General features: G+C 36.2%; 1 protein-coding gene across 1 annotated transcript; it reads left to right on the forward strand.

Annotated features, from left to right (window-relative positions):
* The first annotated feature begins 12,859 nt into the window (after nucleotides 1–12,859).
* On the forward strand, nucleotides 12,860–13,552 carry LOC140435716 (protein FAM200A-like). Its single transcript, XM_072524437.1, has one exon. The coding sequence runs from the start codon at nucleotides 12,860–12,862 to the stop codon at nucleotides 13,550–13,552; it is 693 nt and encodes a 230-aa protein (XP_072380538.1).
* The last annotated feature ends 789 nt before the right edge of the window (nucleotides 13,553–14,341 follow it).

A 14,341-nucleotide genomic window follows, 5' to 3' on the forward strand; every position in this document is an offset into this window, starting at 1 on the left:
ATGCAATAAATATACAAATTTTTTTGAAAAACTTATTGTCGGCGTGGATGAGCCATCTGTAATGGTATGTTTAAAAATTTATCCAAATTTTCAAATTTATTCAAAATCATACACTCAAAATTGAAATTTCATGTCATAGGTTTTAAAGACTGATCTCTAAAAATAGAAAGTTTACTACAACTGATCAATGAAAGTGATCAATTTTGTTGATCTCACGAGAATCGTAAAAAATGGCAAAACTCGCGTCACCTAATGTTATTTAACACCTTTATAAAAACTGAGATTATTATATTATAGAGTCATCAGTAGGGGTACGGAATTTTCGCAAATAAAAAACATGAATTTTTACTTTTATACTTATATATATTAGAGAATTAGCTCAAGCGCCTTTTGGAAAGGTAAAGTGATATATTAGATTATGGCGGACAGCCATATTTAGTTCTGATCGATTATTTTTCTAAATGGCTCGTTATAGTGATAATTTTTCGACTGTTCTAACAACCATTCAAATTTCGTCATTTTGTGTCATGTGGAACAATTTCACCCAATCATGTCAACATTAGACTGATAATTGCATTCAGTGCAATTTTCAATCCCTATGACAACACGATCGAGTTTGACAACTTCATCCAAATAAATTTAACTTCTATAGTAGAGAACAGCAACGAATCTAATGTTAACTTAAATTTTAATAATTGTACTTTCACTAACTGTACTTTTAATAAATAAATGTTTCGTTATGTTGAGTTATGATTTTTTTTTTCGAAAAATTATCCGCCGAATATCCCTATCCGATAACATGCTTTATTATTCTTGGCATTGACCGCAGTTTGCTAAAGACTGAGATTTTCTGTTTGTAACATCCAGTCCCCGCTATCCACGCTCTAATGAACAGGCAGAACGAGCCGTTCAAATTGCAAAAAACATGCTTAAAAAGTGTGATGACTTAGATATGGCACTCCTGGAATATCAAAACACTCCTATCAATGGAACTGATAAAACACCGGCCCGTTTAGTGACTAAGAGTGTTCTTAGATCGAAGCTACTAACAAATAAAAAGCACAAAGATATAAACTTAAGGGAAGAGTGGGAGAAACTAGAGACAAAAAGAAATGAATACAAAAATTATTATGATAGAAACACCAAGGTAAAAAGGGAAATAGCGTCAGGAGAGAATGTAGGTGTCAAAAAGGGTAGAGAATCGAGACCAGCTAATATTCTTGAAAGAGTAGATGAAGCACCCAGATCTTATTTAGTGCAAAAATGAAATGTGGAGGTTGCCAGGCAAAACAGTTATTACTTAAGGCCTTTCCTAATTAAAGTTAAAAATAAGAAGAACGCTGATTTTTCACGTAACGATCGCTCATTGAACTCCTTATTTGGGAATCGGAGTCATGCAGTAGATGAACCTTCAACGTCCCAGATAAATGCTGAAAATAGAACTAGCGCTAGACTCAAAAGGGCTCCAGTGCATTTCAGTGACTACCAAATGTATTAATAGTTAAAAAAAAAGGAACGATGTCGCATTTACTTTTTTTATAATTACAAAATTTCGCATTTATTTTTAACTACGAGTAAAACAACAAAAAACATTAATAAAAAGCTAACATTGTTGTAATTTCGACATTCGACTCTTTAAGAGCTGTTCTCCGATCTGTCACTACAATATTATATTTGCTGAAGAATTGTTCTGCGTCTACGCTGTTCGTTGGACTTCAGATGCTCTGTAATGCCGCTTTAGCAAATTAAGGAAAACTGCAATATCCTTCACATTGGGACCTTCGTTCCTTCGTATCGATTGAAGGATTAATCTATGGAAGTGAGCATATCCATCTATGTTCTCCAATTGTGTCATTGTTCTAAAAAAATGAATTTTAGAAAAGCTTTCTGAGAGTACACTCGGGTTTACAGTAAAACTTGCAGCTATACATGGGCTAAATAACTGTCCATTTTGTAAGAAAGCCTCGTGTGTGTCTTTTAAAGTCATATGGAGAGTTAATTTATTAAAGGCTTTGTCGTTTGCTTTCATAAGCTGTTCTTTCAGTGTAGCGTCAATTTCTTCGTTTTAAGTAAGCAATCGAGATGTTTTTACATTAAAATAACCTTGGCGATGGTGTTCAAGTGACGATTTTAAGTCCTCTAATTTGTTTCATAAAAGATGGGCGAATGGATAACTGGCTGCTTCCAAATCGTCTATTGATTTCATTACTTTTGGACAGAACTCGGTGGTGAAGGTCATTTGAATTTCTAGTTTTTGTCTGAAAGTTTCATCGGCGTAATTGTCTTTGAGAAATTTAATACTGGAATTTTCATTCTCCCAGACATCAAAAAAATTTATTATGTGATTAAGATATTCACTAAGATACGACACTGCTAAGAAGCAAGTTTCATCTAGTTACAACTGGTGCTGGATAAAGTTTTGCTGGGAGATTGGGCACGTTTTCTTTCAAATAATTCAAGTAAGAGTTCTTCATTTTTCTTGAAAGACAAAAGGCTGACTTGATTTTTGCTATAAACACGTTTAACTCCTTAAACTCTCCTACAAAAATATCACCAACAAGATTAACTTTATGAGCCCAATACTGGCAATCTAAGGTATGTGGCCCTAATAAAATTTGTAATAGGTTAAAGCAAGCAGACATGTATCTTGCTGAATCTGATACCAGGCCTTTAACTTGTGAATAATCAATTTCAAAGTCTTTTAATGTATCTATAATTGTCTGTAAACACGTTGATGCATTGTTAGTATCAAGGAAGTTCACTGCGGAAAGTTTCGTCTGCTACTATTACAAGGGGCTTGTCTTTCGGCTGTTGCTTTGTATTGGCTTTTTCAGACAGCCCACACAGTGGCACTCCCTTTATATTCACGCACAGTTGGATGATCCAATTTATGAAGTGGAATGTTGGCTTTCAGACACATACTAACTGTATGCTCCACAAAAGTATCACTTTCTTGTTTTGCTCGTTTCTGTCTCTCAAAGCCACTAGCAATTGACATTTTTCGCTTAGTTCCTGAAGTAGATGCTAAAGATTGTTTCTTGTTAATGTGGTTAGTAGAATTCACATTTTTCTGCAGTGTGTTCTTTTTATCACCTCCCAAACGAGTATTACAATACATACACATCACAATATTTGTGTCACACAGATATAGGCCATCTATTGCAAATTCTTTGACTCGATCACTCAAAATTGTTTTAGGGCATCCCATTTTGGGGGATACTTTAAGTAACTTTATTTTCCTATGAAAACTTTTTTGATAGACTATGTTCTCACTCAGTAAAAATTGAGGAATGAGCATTGATTGTCCTGGTTGACTAACTAATATGTATAGAAAATAAGAATTATCCGACTTTTCCCCCTACTTAGATTTTTACCAATACAAAAGCCCGAAATGCAGATAACAACAGTCGGCTTATTTATATATCTCAAAAAATCAACATTAAAAAATATTAATTCCTTATCTTATCTTTATCTATTTAATGATGAAATATGAAAGATCCTTCTGTTTTAACACGTGTTACAACAATAAACAATCCTTTCAAAAATTACAATAGAAAACTTTCCGAAAAATCTTTCCATACCTTCGTAGCTATGTACTTATTTAAGAGTGAGTTGAGCACCTGCAGATATTTCGCGGAAATAAACAAAAACTCCATATTTCCCATTTATCGCATTTATGTTCAAAATTTCGCCGCAATTTGCATCTATTTCGTAAAAACGAAAATTCCATACCCCTAGTCATCAGTTATCCGTCCCATCACTTTCACAAGTGTTGTGCGACCTTTTCAACTAATACCTCCCCGAAGCATTATCACAGCACCTCCAAAACTAACGGTCTGAGTGAGATTGCAGGTGGCGAATCATTCTCCAATGCTTCTGTAGACGTAGTTTCGACCATCTGACTTCCATAATAGGATTCTGATCTGTTTGACGAGGTTTATAATTTTGGAGAAACAAAAACGTTGAAGAAACGTGAAAATAAACGTCAAAATATTTTAAACCAATTAAGTCCAACAGTCCACATATGAGTAACATCAGTAATCTAAAATTATTTTGAAATAATAATGACTACAAAAAAATTGGAAAATTCAAAAGTATTCGATATTTTTGTCCATGAGTTCAATTACATTGCGACTAACAAACAAATTGTAGAGTTATCAGCCTCGGGAACAGGCAGGATTTATAAGAGGTTATAACACACTACGACACCCAAGGAAAAGTAGATGCAATATCAAGGAAGATGGCAGCCACACACAGACAAAACCAGGATATGTCGGATGCAAGAACAAGGAGGCAAGTCGAACAAGAATACAACAGGATCAGAAGAAGGAACGAGTTCCAAATAGACGAGGAAGACCATACCAGCCCAAGCGAAGTTGCAAAAATCATCAGGAAACTGAAAGGAAGCAGAGCACCAGGACAAGAAGGAATCCACAACATCAGCCTCAAGGAACTTCCGAAGAAGATCATAGTACAGCTGTACTATATCTTCAAATACTGCTTGGAAAAAGGACATTTTCCTAACAACTGGAAACACGCCAAGATCATACCTCTTCTGAAACCAAGGAAAGATGGTAGAAGACCGGAAAGCTACAGGCCCATATCACTCCTGGAAACGATGGGAAAAATCTTAGAAAAAATCATCTACAAGAGACTGGTAAAGCACACAGAAAGAAGAGGAGTCATCCAAGAAGACCAGTTTGGTTTCAGAAAAGGAAGAAACTGCGAACTTCAACTAGCAAGGATTATCAGCGACACGAAGATAAAATTCAACAGGAAACAGAAGACAGGATTAGCCATACTGGACATAGAGAAAGCATACGACACGGTTTGGAAGAAGGCACTAATCTACAAGATGGACAAGGCTAGACTTCCACACTACCTCATCAACATCTGCGACATGTATCTATCCAATAGAACATTCCAAGTTTCAGCTGACCAAAAGATGTCGACGATCCAAGAAATCCAGGAAGGAATGCCCCAGGGCAGCATCTTATCACCCATATTATATAACATTTTTGTTTCAGACCTTCCAACAGATCCAAGGACTTCTACAGCCCTGTATGCAGACGACACAGCAGTGTATGCATCCGGAAAAGACGAAGGAAGAATCATAGATGACATGGAGTACCACCTGGAAAAAATCACAGACTACACCGAAAAATGGAAAATCAAGATCAACGCCGAAAAGACGCAGTTCATCATATTCGGCCAGGACAAACGACCACCACGGAACCAGATCACAGTAGGAGGCAACAGAATTCAGGAATCAGAGACGGTCAAATACCTAGGAGTCCACCTCGACAGAAGACTCAACTTCCGGGTGCATACACAAAAAACAAAGGTAAAAGCTAATGCAGCTAACAAACTAATACTTCCTTTCATTTTTAGGTCCAGTCCACTCTCGAAGGCGAAGAAAATTCAACTCTACCAAGAATATTATGTTAGGTCGGTGATTCTGTATGTAATACCAGTGTGGAGCTCCATTGCGGAATCACACTGGAAAAAGTTAGAAGCAACTGAGACATCATGCTACCGAATCATCGACGGAGCAGCATGGGAGGATAGAGTTACAAACGCGACGATTAGGAACAGGTTAGAATACACGCCACTAAGGGAAGTGGCCGAGAACAGAACCAGGTGGTTCTTCAACCAGGCCACACGAAGACTACGAAAGACCAGGGATATCCTCGAGAAGAACAGGATCCAGAGGATATTTAGATCCACCCACCGACTGATCGACCACCTGATCAGGGTCTAACCAGGCGTGCAGGGAAGTAGGTACGTTTGCCGATTCAAGTACCTACAGAAGCAGACGAGGACACCACCCAGGAAAATCCAGAAGCCGAGAGGAAGAATCAACAGACGCTGGCGGTGCAAGAGCGGTACGCCGAAGAAAGAAGGCAAAAATTTTTTTTAAGTTTGACATGTAAATATTTTTAGTATGGCAATAAACGTTTTTATTTTTATTTTTTATTTTTATTTTTTATTTTTATTTTTTATTTTTATTTTTTATTTTTATTTTTTATTTTTATTTTTATTTTATAGAGGTTATAGCACCATAGATCATATATACAAGTAATAAGAACACTAATTAAACAATCAAACGAATACAATTTACCACTCGGGATAGCTATGGTAGATTACGAGAAGGCATTTGACTCCATAGAAATTTGGGCTATCCTTAATGCCTTAAGCAACAATAGAATTGATGACCGATATACAAAAATCATTAAGTATATATATGACAATGCAACTTCACAAGTAAAAACAGAAGAAAAAACAGAAAAAATAAAACTACAGAGAGGGGTTAGACAAGGAGATTCTATCTCACCCAAACTATTTACTTTAGATCTAGAAGATATGTACCGAACATTAGAATGTGGAAATAAAGGAGTGACGATACACGGCTAAAGGCTGTATCACCTGAGATTTGCCGATAATGTTGCGTTAATAGCAAAAGACAAAGAATAAATGCAAGAAATGCTATTAGATATAAATACAAAATCAAAAGAAATAGGACTAACAATAAATCTAGCAAAATCTAAATATCTAATAAATGAATCTCTAGATATAACTGAGGATGTAACTCTGGACAATGATAATATAGAAAAGGTTGATCATATGTATACTTTGGACAAAAAATTGAATTAACAAAGCTTAACTTAAATGTTCCTTAGCATGAGCATTATTCGGAAGATTACAAACAGTATTTAGATCAAAGTTACCAAATACTTTAAAAGCAAAAACTTTCGATCAGTATGTGTTGTCGGTACTGACATATGGAACATGGGCTTTTAAGAACAACAACAGTCCACAAACTCCAAGTGAAGAAGAGATCTATGGAACGGAGAATGCTCATCATCAAGCTCACCGATCACAAGTCCAATGAAGAAATAGGAAGACGATCCAAAAGATTGCCATGTTAAAATGGGACTGAGCAGGACACATAGGAAGAACGGGGAATAACCGTTAGACAAAGCGAATTATTGAACGACGACCAAGAGTATACAAGAAAGCTAGAGGCAGGCCTCAAATCAAATGGACTGATGACATCAAGCGAATGTCTGGTTACAAACAGAGAGACAGAAATGAATGGACACGTCTGAGCGAGGCTTACATCCGCGGATGGATGGAACTGCTATCTTCTTCTCATGGCGCCATCTTCTTTCGAAGGTTGGCGATCCAAATAGCAATTGCAGTTTTGTAAACTGCTGCGCGAAAGATTTCTGCGGATGTGCGGGCGAACCATCTCTTCAGGTCTTTCAGCCACGAGTTCTGGCGTCTTCCTACTGATCTTTTGCCCTGTACTTTTCCTTCCAGTATAACTTGAAGTAATTCGTATCTTTCGCCTCTCAACACATGACCCACGTATTGCATTTTCCTCTCTTTAATTATTTTTAGTAATTCTTTTTGTTTACACATGTGACGAAGTACCTCAACTCTTTGTACCCATGGAATTCTCAACATTCGTCTGTATGTACACCTCAAAGGCATCTATTCTTTTTTCTATTTCAGAGTCCATTCTCCAACTTTCAAAGCCATACAGTAAGACAGAAAAAACGTAACATCTGATCATTCGGATTCTAAGCTGCAGACTAAGGTCTGATCTTGTAAAAAATGTTTTCATGCTCATGAATTCTTTTCTTGCTTGTTCGATTCTTGATAGGATTTCTTTTTTGGATTACACTGACTATTGATATTTGCTCTCAAATATTTTATGGAATTTACCTGTTCTATTATTTGACCCTTGGCATATACACATTCGTTTATTGGTGTCTCTAAAAATACTAAAGTTTTAGTTTTGGTAACGTTTAGATGTAAACCGAAAATTTCGCTGTGGTGAACTACCGCATTTATTATATTTTGTAGTTCTTGTGTGTTGCTTGCTATTAAGACGGTATCATCAGCATATCTGATGTTTTCTATGCTGATTCTGTTAATCTTAATTCCGCCTTGGACCTCGTCTAATGCTTCTCTGAATATAGACTCCGAATACAAATTAAACAGTAGCGGTTATAAGACGCAACCCTGTCTTACTCCTCGTCGGATTTGTATATCTTCGGATGTTGTGTCTTCTTCTTCTTCTCGTGCCACTCCTAGCGGAGATTGGAAATCATCATGGCCACTGCGACTTTGTTAGCAGCGCGCCTAAAAAGTTCAATCGAACTACACCCGAACCATTCACGTAGATTACGAAGCCACGATATTTTTCTTCTTCCCACACTTCTTTTGCCCTTAATTTTGCCCTGCATGATATTTCTTAAAAGTTCGTACTTTTCACCTCTCACAATGTGCCCCAAGTATTCCATCTTTCTAGTTTTTATCTCATTTAGAATTTCGCATCTTTTGTCTAAAGTTTGGAGTACTTGCGTGTTAGTGACGCGGTCCATCCATGATATTCTGAGAATGCGCCTATAGCACCACATCTCGAAAGCTTCGATGTTTTTTGTGGTCAACTGTTTTAGTGTCCAAGCCTCTACTCCATACAACAGGGTAGAAAAGACATAACACCGCAGCATTCGTATTCGTAACTTTATATTGATATCACGATTGCAAAAGAGTTTGCAGCATTCTATTAAAGACTGATCTAGCGATTTCTATTCTACATCTAATCTCTTTTGTTTGATCAGTATCGTCTGTGATCCAAGCACCTAGATATTTATAACAGGACACACGCTCAATCGTTGTATTGTCTATTACAAGATTAGCTCTGATGTTCTTTGATTTCGTGATTACCATAAATTTAGTTTTTTTCAAATTAATTTTCAAGCCGTAACTGTTACAGTATATATTGAGACTTTGAACGAGATGTTGTAGTTCTACTAGCGTTCCCGTTAGGAGAACCGTATCGTCAGCATACCTTATATTGTTGATCGTCTCACCATTTATTATCAGACCAAGATCTTCTTCCTCGAGTGCTTGTTCACAAATAGCTTCACTATACAGATTAAATAAAAGTGGCGACAAGATGCATCCCTGCCGGACTCCTCGACGGATTTGAATTTCTTCTGTTAGCCTACCCTGAACCTTCACATTTGATGTTTGATTCCAATATAGGTTGCATATAATTCGAATATTCGAATTATATGCAACCTATATATTCGGATGTTGTGTGCTCTATTTCAATTGTTGCCATTTGGTGCCAGTATATTTCTGAGCTAATTCGCAAGTCTTGTTCGTCAACTCAGTTGTTCTCAGAATTTCGATTATCTTTTGATGGTTAACGCAGTCAAATGCTTTTCGATAGTCAATAAAGCATGCATATACATCTACATTCAAGTCTCTGCATCGTTGCGTTAACACATTTAAAGCAAAAAGAGCCTCTCGTGTTTCCAATCCGTTTCGAAATCCGAATTGAGTGTCACTCATCTGGAACTCGCACTTCTTGTCTCTGAAACTGCTATGAAAACAAAATATTTCTGCGTAAAATGTGTAGTACACATGATTTATTATAAAAGGATTTACTGTAAATAACTTCTTATTAATACAGCAAAAAAAAAAAGATTATAAAATAATTTTTTTAATTCAATTCAGAAACTACTTGTTTAATTTTGTCATTACTAGGGCAATTTATTTTCGTACTAATTTTGCTGTACAAAAAATGCGAACCATTGGCTGTCGAGTGTCTAGCAAAAATCCAAAACAGTCGCAAATATATTATATTTCGTTTAATTGTATTCTAGATATAAATATGATGATAGACAGCAGTGAGAACATGAAGGAGTCAGCTGAATGAAATATCAATAAGAAAAATACGAGCCTGCTACATTATATAATTTGTAAAAACATTCCCTGTAAGGAAGTATGAGGACTAGTCTTATGAAAAATGTCTTTCTTTTTTACTCCATAAAATGTTAAAGTATAAAAAGCTCGTGGAGAAGTAAATTGGCTATAAAATTATAATAGATAGCATATTTGATGAACTATCAAGGACAAAAAAATCGTTGGGAGTAAAGGAGAGCCCCTCCTTCCTCCTCCAAACCATCCCAATCACCTCCAACCCATCAATCGAATCTCCTAGTAAAATCGGCCCGCCCCGATACCCTTTTTCCTCGCAATATCGAAAACCGATCGAACCAATCGGGCTCTATATACACACCTTATATACCGAATCATCTATATATACATAGTCCCGAGCGCGCGTTGGAAGCGTCGCAGAAAAGCCAGCAGATCCGATATCGAACACCAGGCTCGGATGCTATATATATATATATATATAGTTATATACGAGTATCGTAAAAAAGTCCATCGGATCGGTGGACCGATGCTCCCTCCTCCTCCTACCGACCTCTGACCTCTCGACCTCACTTCTTGCGCATTCTAGTATAGATGTTCGATTTTTGTAGACGCCGACGCCGTGGAGCATCCCGACGTGGCCTCAACGACGACGGAGGCACGGGCGACGATGACGGCGGCGGGAGACGCCCTGAGAAGGCCCTTCGAACGACCCTGTCGATGCCGTCACGTTCCGATCGCCTTCGATTGGTTTCCAATCAATCGGCCAATCAAAAATTACGTTTACTTAAAAGAAACTAATTTTCAAATAATCCTACGGGGTATTAGATGTTATTTTTATCCTGTTCAATAGCTTTTAGTTGAGAACATGAACTATTTCGGATATTTTCTGTAACGTGACTTAATAATTGTTTATATCCAGTCTGAAAAAATCATATCTGAAAAATTTGAAATTGGGAACTGGTAAAATATCGTTAAGACTATACAGAGCCGCTCTAAACAAACTTTAGTTGAATATAATGTTCATCAACGTCCATTACACTGGAAGAAGTTGCCATGTAGTTAGCAAACTACTGAAAATTTCTGTTTTTTAAATTTCAAGACAAATGTTTTGTTTAATCACAACAGCTGCTTCGACGCCGATGCAAGTTTATTAAAGGGAGTATTGTAGGATGGTTTTTTATGGTTAAACGGAAAAAAGATTTAGGTGGACAGATTTATTTGACATTCGAAATGTTTTCGGTGATTTAAATTCAGTGATCTCCTTGGGACCTATTTAGATTCTTCGTTATTGTTCTTTTATTTAGGCATATTTCTGAAATAAAGAGTTGGGATTTTTTCCAAGGTTGCTTCTTCTAATTGTGCTATACTAAATATTCTATTTTTCTTGCACTTATTTATTTATATAGTCTATCCTGCATGTATTTCCGATCACAGGGGTATTTGTCTTCATCATTTTTGTCGATATTTTCATATTGGAATTCTTACACACTATATATATATATATATATATATATATATATATATATATATATATATATATATATATATATATATATATACACATATTATACATATATCATCACCATCATCATTCTCAGCGTATTCTACTGATTATGGTGTAGCCTCCCTTACATAGTCATCCTTTATTTCTGCCCACGATTGTCTTGTTTCCTTATGTCATAATCGCTTCTTAAATTTGGACGTTTTCTTGACGACTCTTGGATACCACAGTGTAATTTTAGTGGACCATCTCTTGTCAGCTTTTCTCGCAAATATCCCTTTCACTGACATTTTAAAGATATACATAATTCTATGGATTACATCAGTGACCTTGGTTTTTTTCTGATCACTTCTATTTCTTCGATTTCTCTTTGTTAATCGAATGCTTTTTTCATCAGGTGAAAAGGCATCCTGAATTTGAATATAACTGCATTTTTAAGAAAAGATGCCCAAGCCAGTTTAATTCTTCTGTTGATTTCTGGGAGTAAAAAGCCATATTTATGTATAAGTTGTACCAGATATACACATTGATCTACTTTTTTAAGTGCAATGGTGTATGTTATTATATCTTGGATATCCACTAGCACAGTGGTTCTCAACTTGGGGGGGCGCGCTCCCCTGGGGGGCGTGAGAAAATTTCAGGGGAGGCGTGTTTAGAAATATTTCTTTATTTAAACGTGATTAAAATCGTTTTACTCAAACACACAACCTGAGTTAAACACGACAGTCTTGTGTATGGCAACATCGTAGGAGCGCAAAATATATTTACCAACACTGTATTTCAAGCACTCCTGGCTCCAGTTCAGTGACTTATTTAATAACAGAGTGATTGTTTGTGAATTGTTTAATAGTGTTATGTAACAGCTTTAAAAATGGCTAAGTCACTTCCAAAGAAAAGATTGTATTCAGACGATTATATCAAGTATGGTTTTACCTTTATGGAGAAAAATGGCAGTCATTTACCTCAGTGTGTCAGCTGCCATGCTGTTCTTAGTAATGATGCAATTCGCCCCGGACGTTTGGAACTGCATCTAATTACAAACCATTCTTCTTTGAAAGATAAAGGCCCAGAATTTTTTATTGCTAAAAAAGCAGCCTAAAACGTATGAAACTTGGCTCTACTGCAAATTTTCGTGTTGAAAATGAGACAGCTGTGGAAGTATCATACAAAATAGCATTTTTGATAGTTAAAGACAAGAAACCACATACTATTGGTGAGTCACTAATTAAACCTTGTTTACTTACTGCTTGTAGTACCGTACTTAGTGAAGACAGTTGTAAGAAAATAGAAAAAATTTCCCTCTTAAACGACACAGTAAAACGTAGAATTGATGACATGGCTCTGGATTTGAAAAATCAACTATTGCAAAAATTAAAAGGTTCACCGTTTTTTTCTTTGCAGTGTGACGAAACAACTGATATTTCAAAGCATGCACAACTATTGTTTTACTGTCGATTTATTGACAGAAAACGGTTCCTGGAGGAAATATTGTTTTCAATATCTCTTAAAACAACAACTAAAGCCATTGACATATTTTCTGCTCTTGAAGATTTTTTAGTAATCAATGAACTTCCATGGGAAAAAGTAATTGGCATATGTACTGATGGGGCGTAAGCCATGACAGGATGTCGATCTGGATTTATGGAATTGGCAAAAAAGAAGAACCCTAGGATAATTGGCTCTCACTGCATTATTCACAGACAAGCTTTAGCTAGTCAGACTTTACCTGAACCTCTTAACGTCACATTAAACTTAGCAATTAAAATAGTTAACCATATCAAATCCAGCACATTAAACACTAGGCTCTTTCAGGCACTATGTCAAGAACTGAATAGTGATCAGCAAACCCTCCTGATTCACACAGAAGTCTGGTGGTTATCCAACGGAAATATGCTTGCAAGATTATTCGATTTAAAGTCAGAAGTTGAAATTTTGTTAATGACTTCAAAACAAGAAGATCTTCACAGAAGATTTACAGATGTTAAAAATATCTTTTACTTGGCTTATTTGTCTGACTTTTTTGAGACACTTAATGTCCTGAATCTGAAGCTTCAAGGCCGTAAAAACCTCTTAAACACTTATAATGTAATTAAGGGGTTTATAGGAAAAATATCGTTTTGGCAACGCCGCCTTCACAGTTTCAAGCCAAACTTCTCCTCTTTTCCCAAACTGATTGACCTCCTCGATGATAAACAAACCCATCCATTACATCTAGTTTTGGATTTGAAAGACGTCATATCAAGGCATTTGGAAGAACTGAAAAATCACATTCGAAAGTACTCTCCAGATGTTAGCTCGGAAAACTGGTAATTTAAGTTGACCCTTTCCTTTTCATATCGAAGGTGACATTCTTTCAGTTAACCATCAAGAGCAGGCAATTGACCTAACATGTGATTCACAAGCAAAAGCAGATTTTGCAAACATGGACTTGGAAAAATTTTAGTTAACCTACTTTCCTGTTTACCCAAAAGTGGCTTTAGTATCTGCGAAGTTATTAGTCCAGTTTTTATCCACATATCTTTGCGAATCTGGTTTTTCTGCATTGGCGTATATAAAATCAAAATACCGTTCGAGGCTGGACGTTGAAAGTGACTTGGGGTGTGCTTTGATACAGTTTCAACCGAATATCGAAAAACTTGTCAAGAACAGACAATGCCAACCCTCTCATTAAAAGTGCAAAAACACTCATATAAGACTTTCAACTTTATATGCGTATTTGATTTTTTGATTATTCCTTTTCTCAAATAAATAAACAATGTTAAGTTTAATGAGACATCAAATAAACTTTTTTTATTTAAATATATCTCGATTTTTATTTTGCATCCCAGGTTTTGCTAACGTATAGTTAGGATCGTCAGTTTCACAATTTCACTGTTCTAACTTGAACCAACCAATTATTGACTGGAGGGGAGGCGTGAGTTATCTTCAGTGCTTAAAGGGGGCGCCAGTGCTAAAAGGTTGAGAACCGCTGCACTAGCTCAATGTACATGGTTTTTGTTTTTGTCAAGTTCACTTTTAAGCCAACTTCATCGCTAGCTGTATTCAGGTCGCTTATTGTCATCTGCAAATCTTAGATGGCTGATGTATTCTCTATCAATG

Source organism: Diabrotica undecimpunctata, chromosome 3 (genome assembly GCF_040954645.1).
Source record: "Diabrotica undecimpunctata isolate CICGRU chromosome 3, icDiaUnde3, whole genome shotgun sequence".
NCBI lineage: Eukaryota > Metazoa > Arthropoda > Insecta > Coleoptera > Chrysomelidae > Diabrotica > Diabrotica undecimpunctata.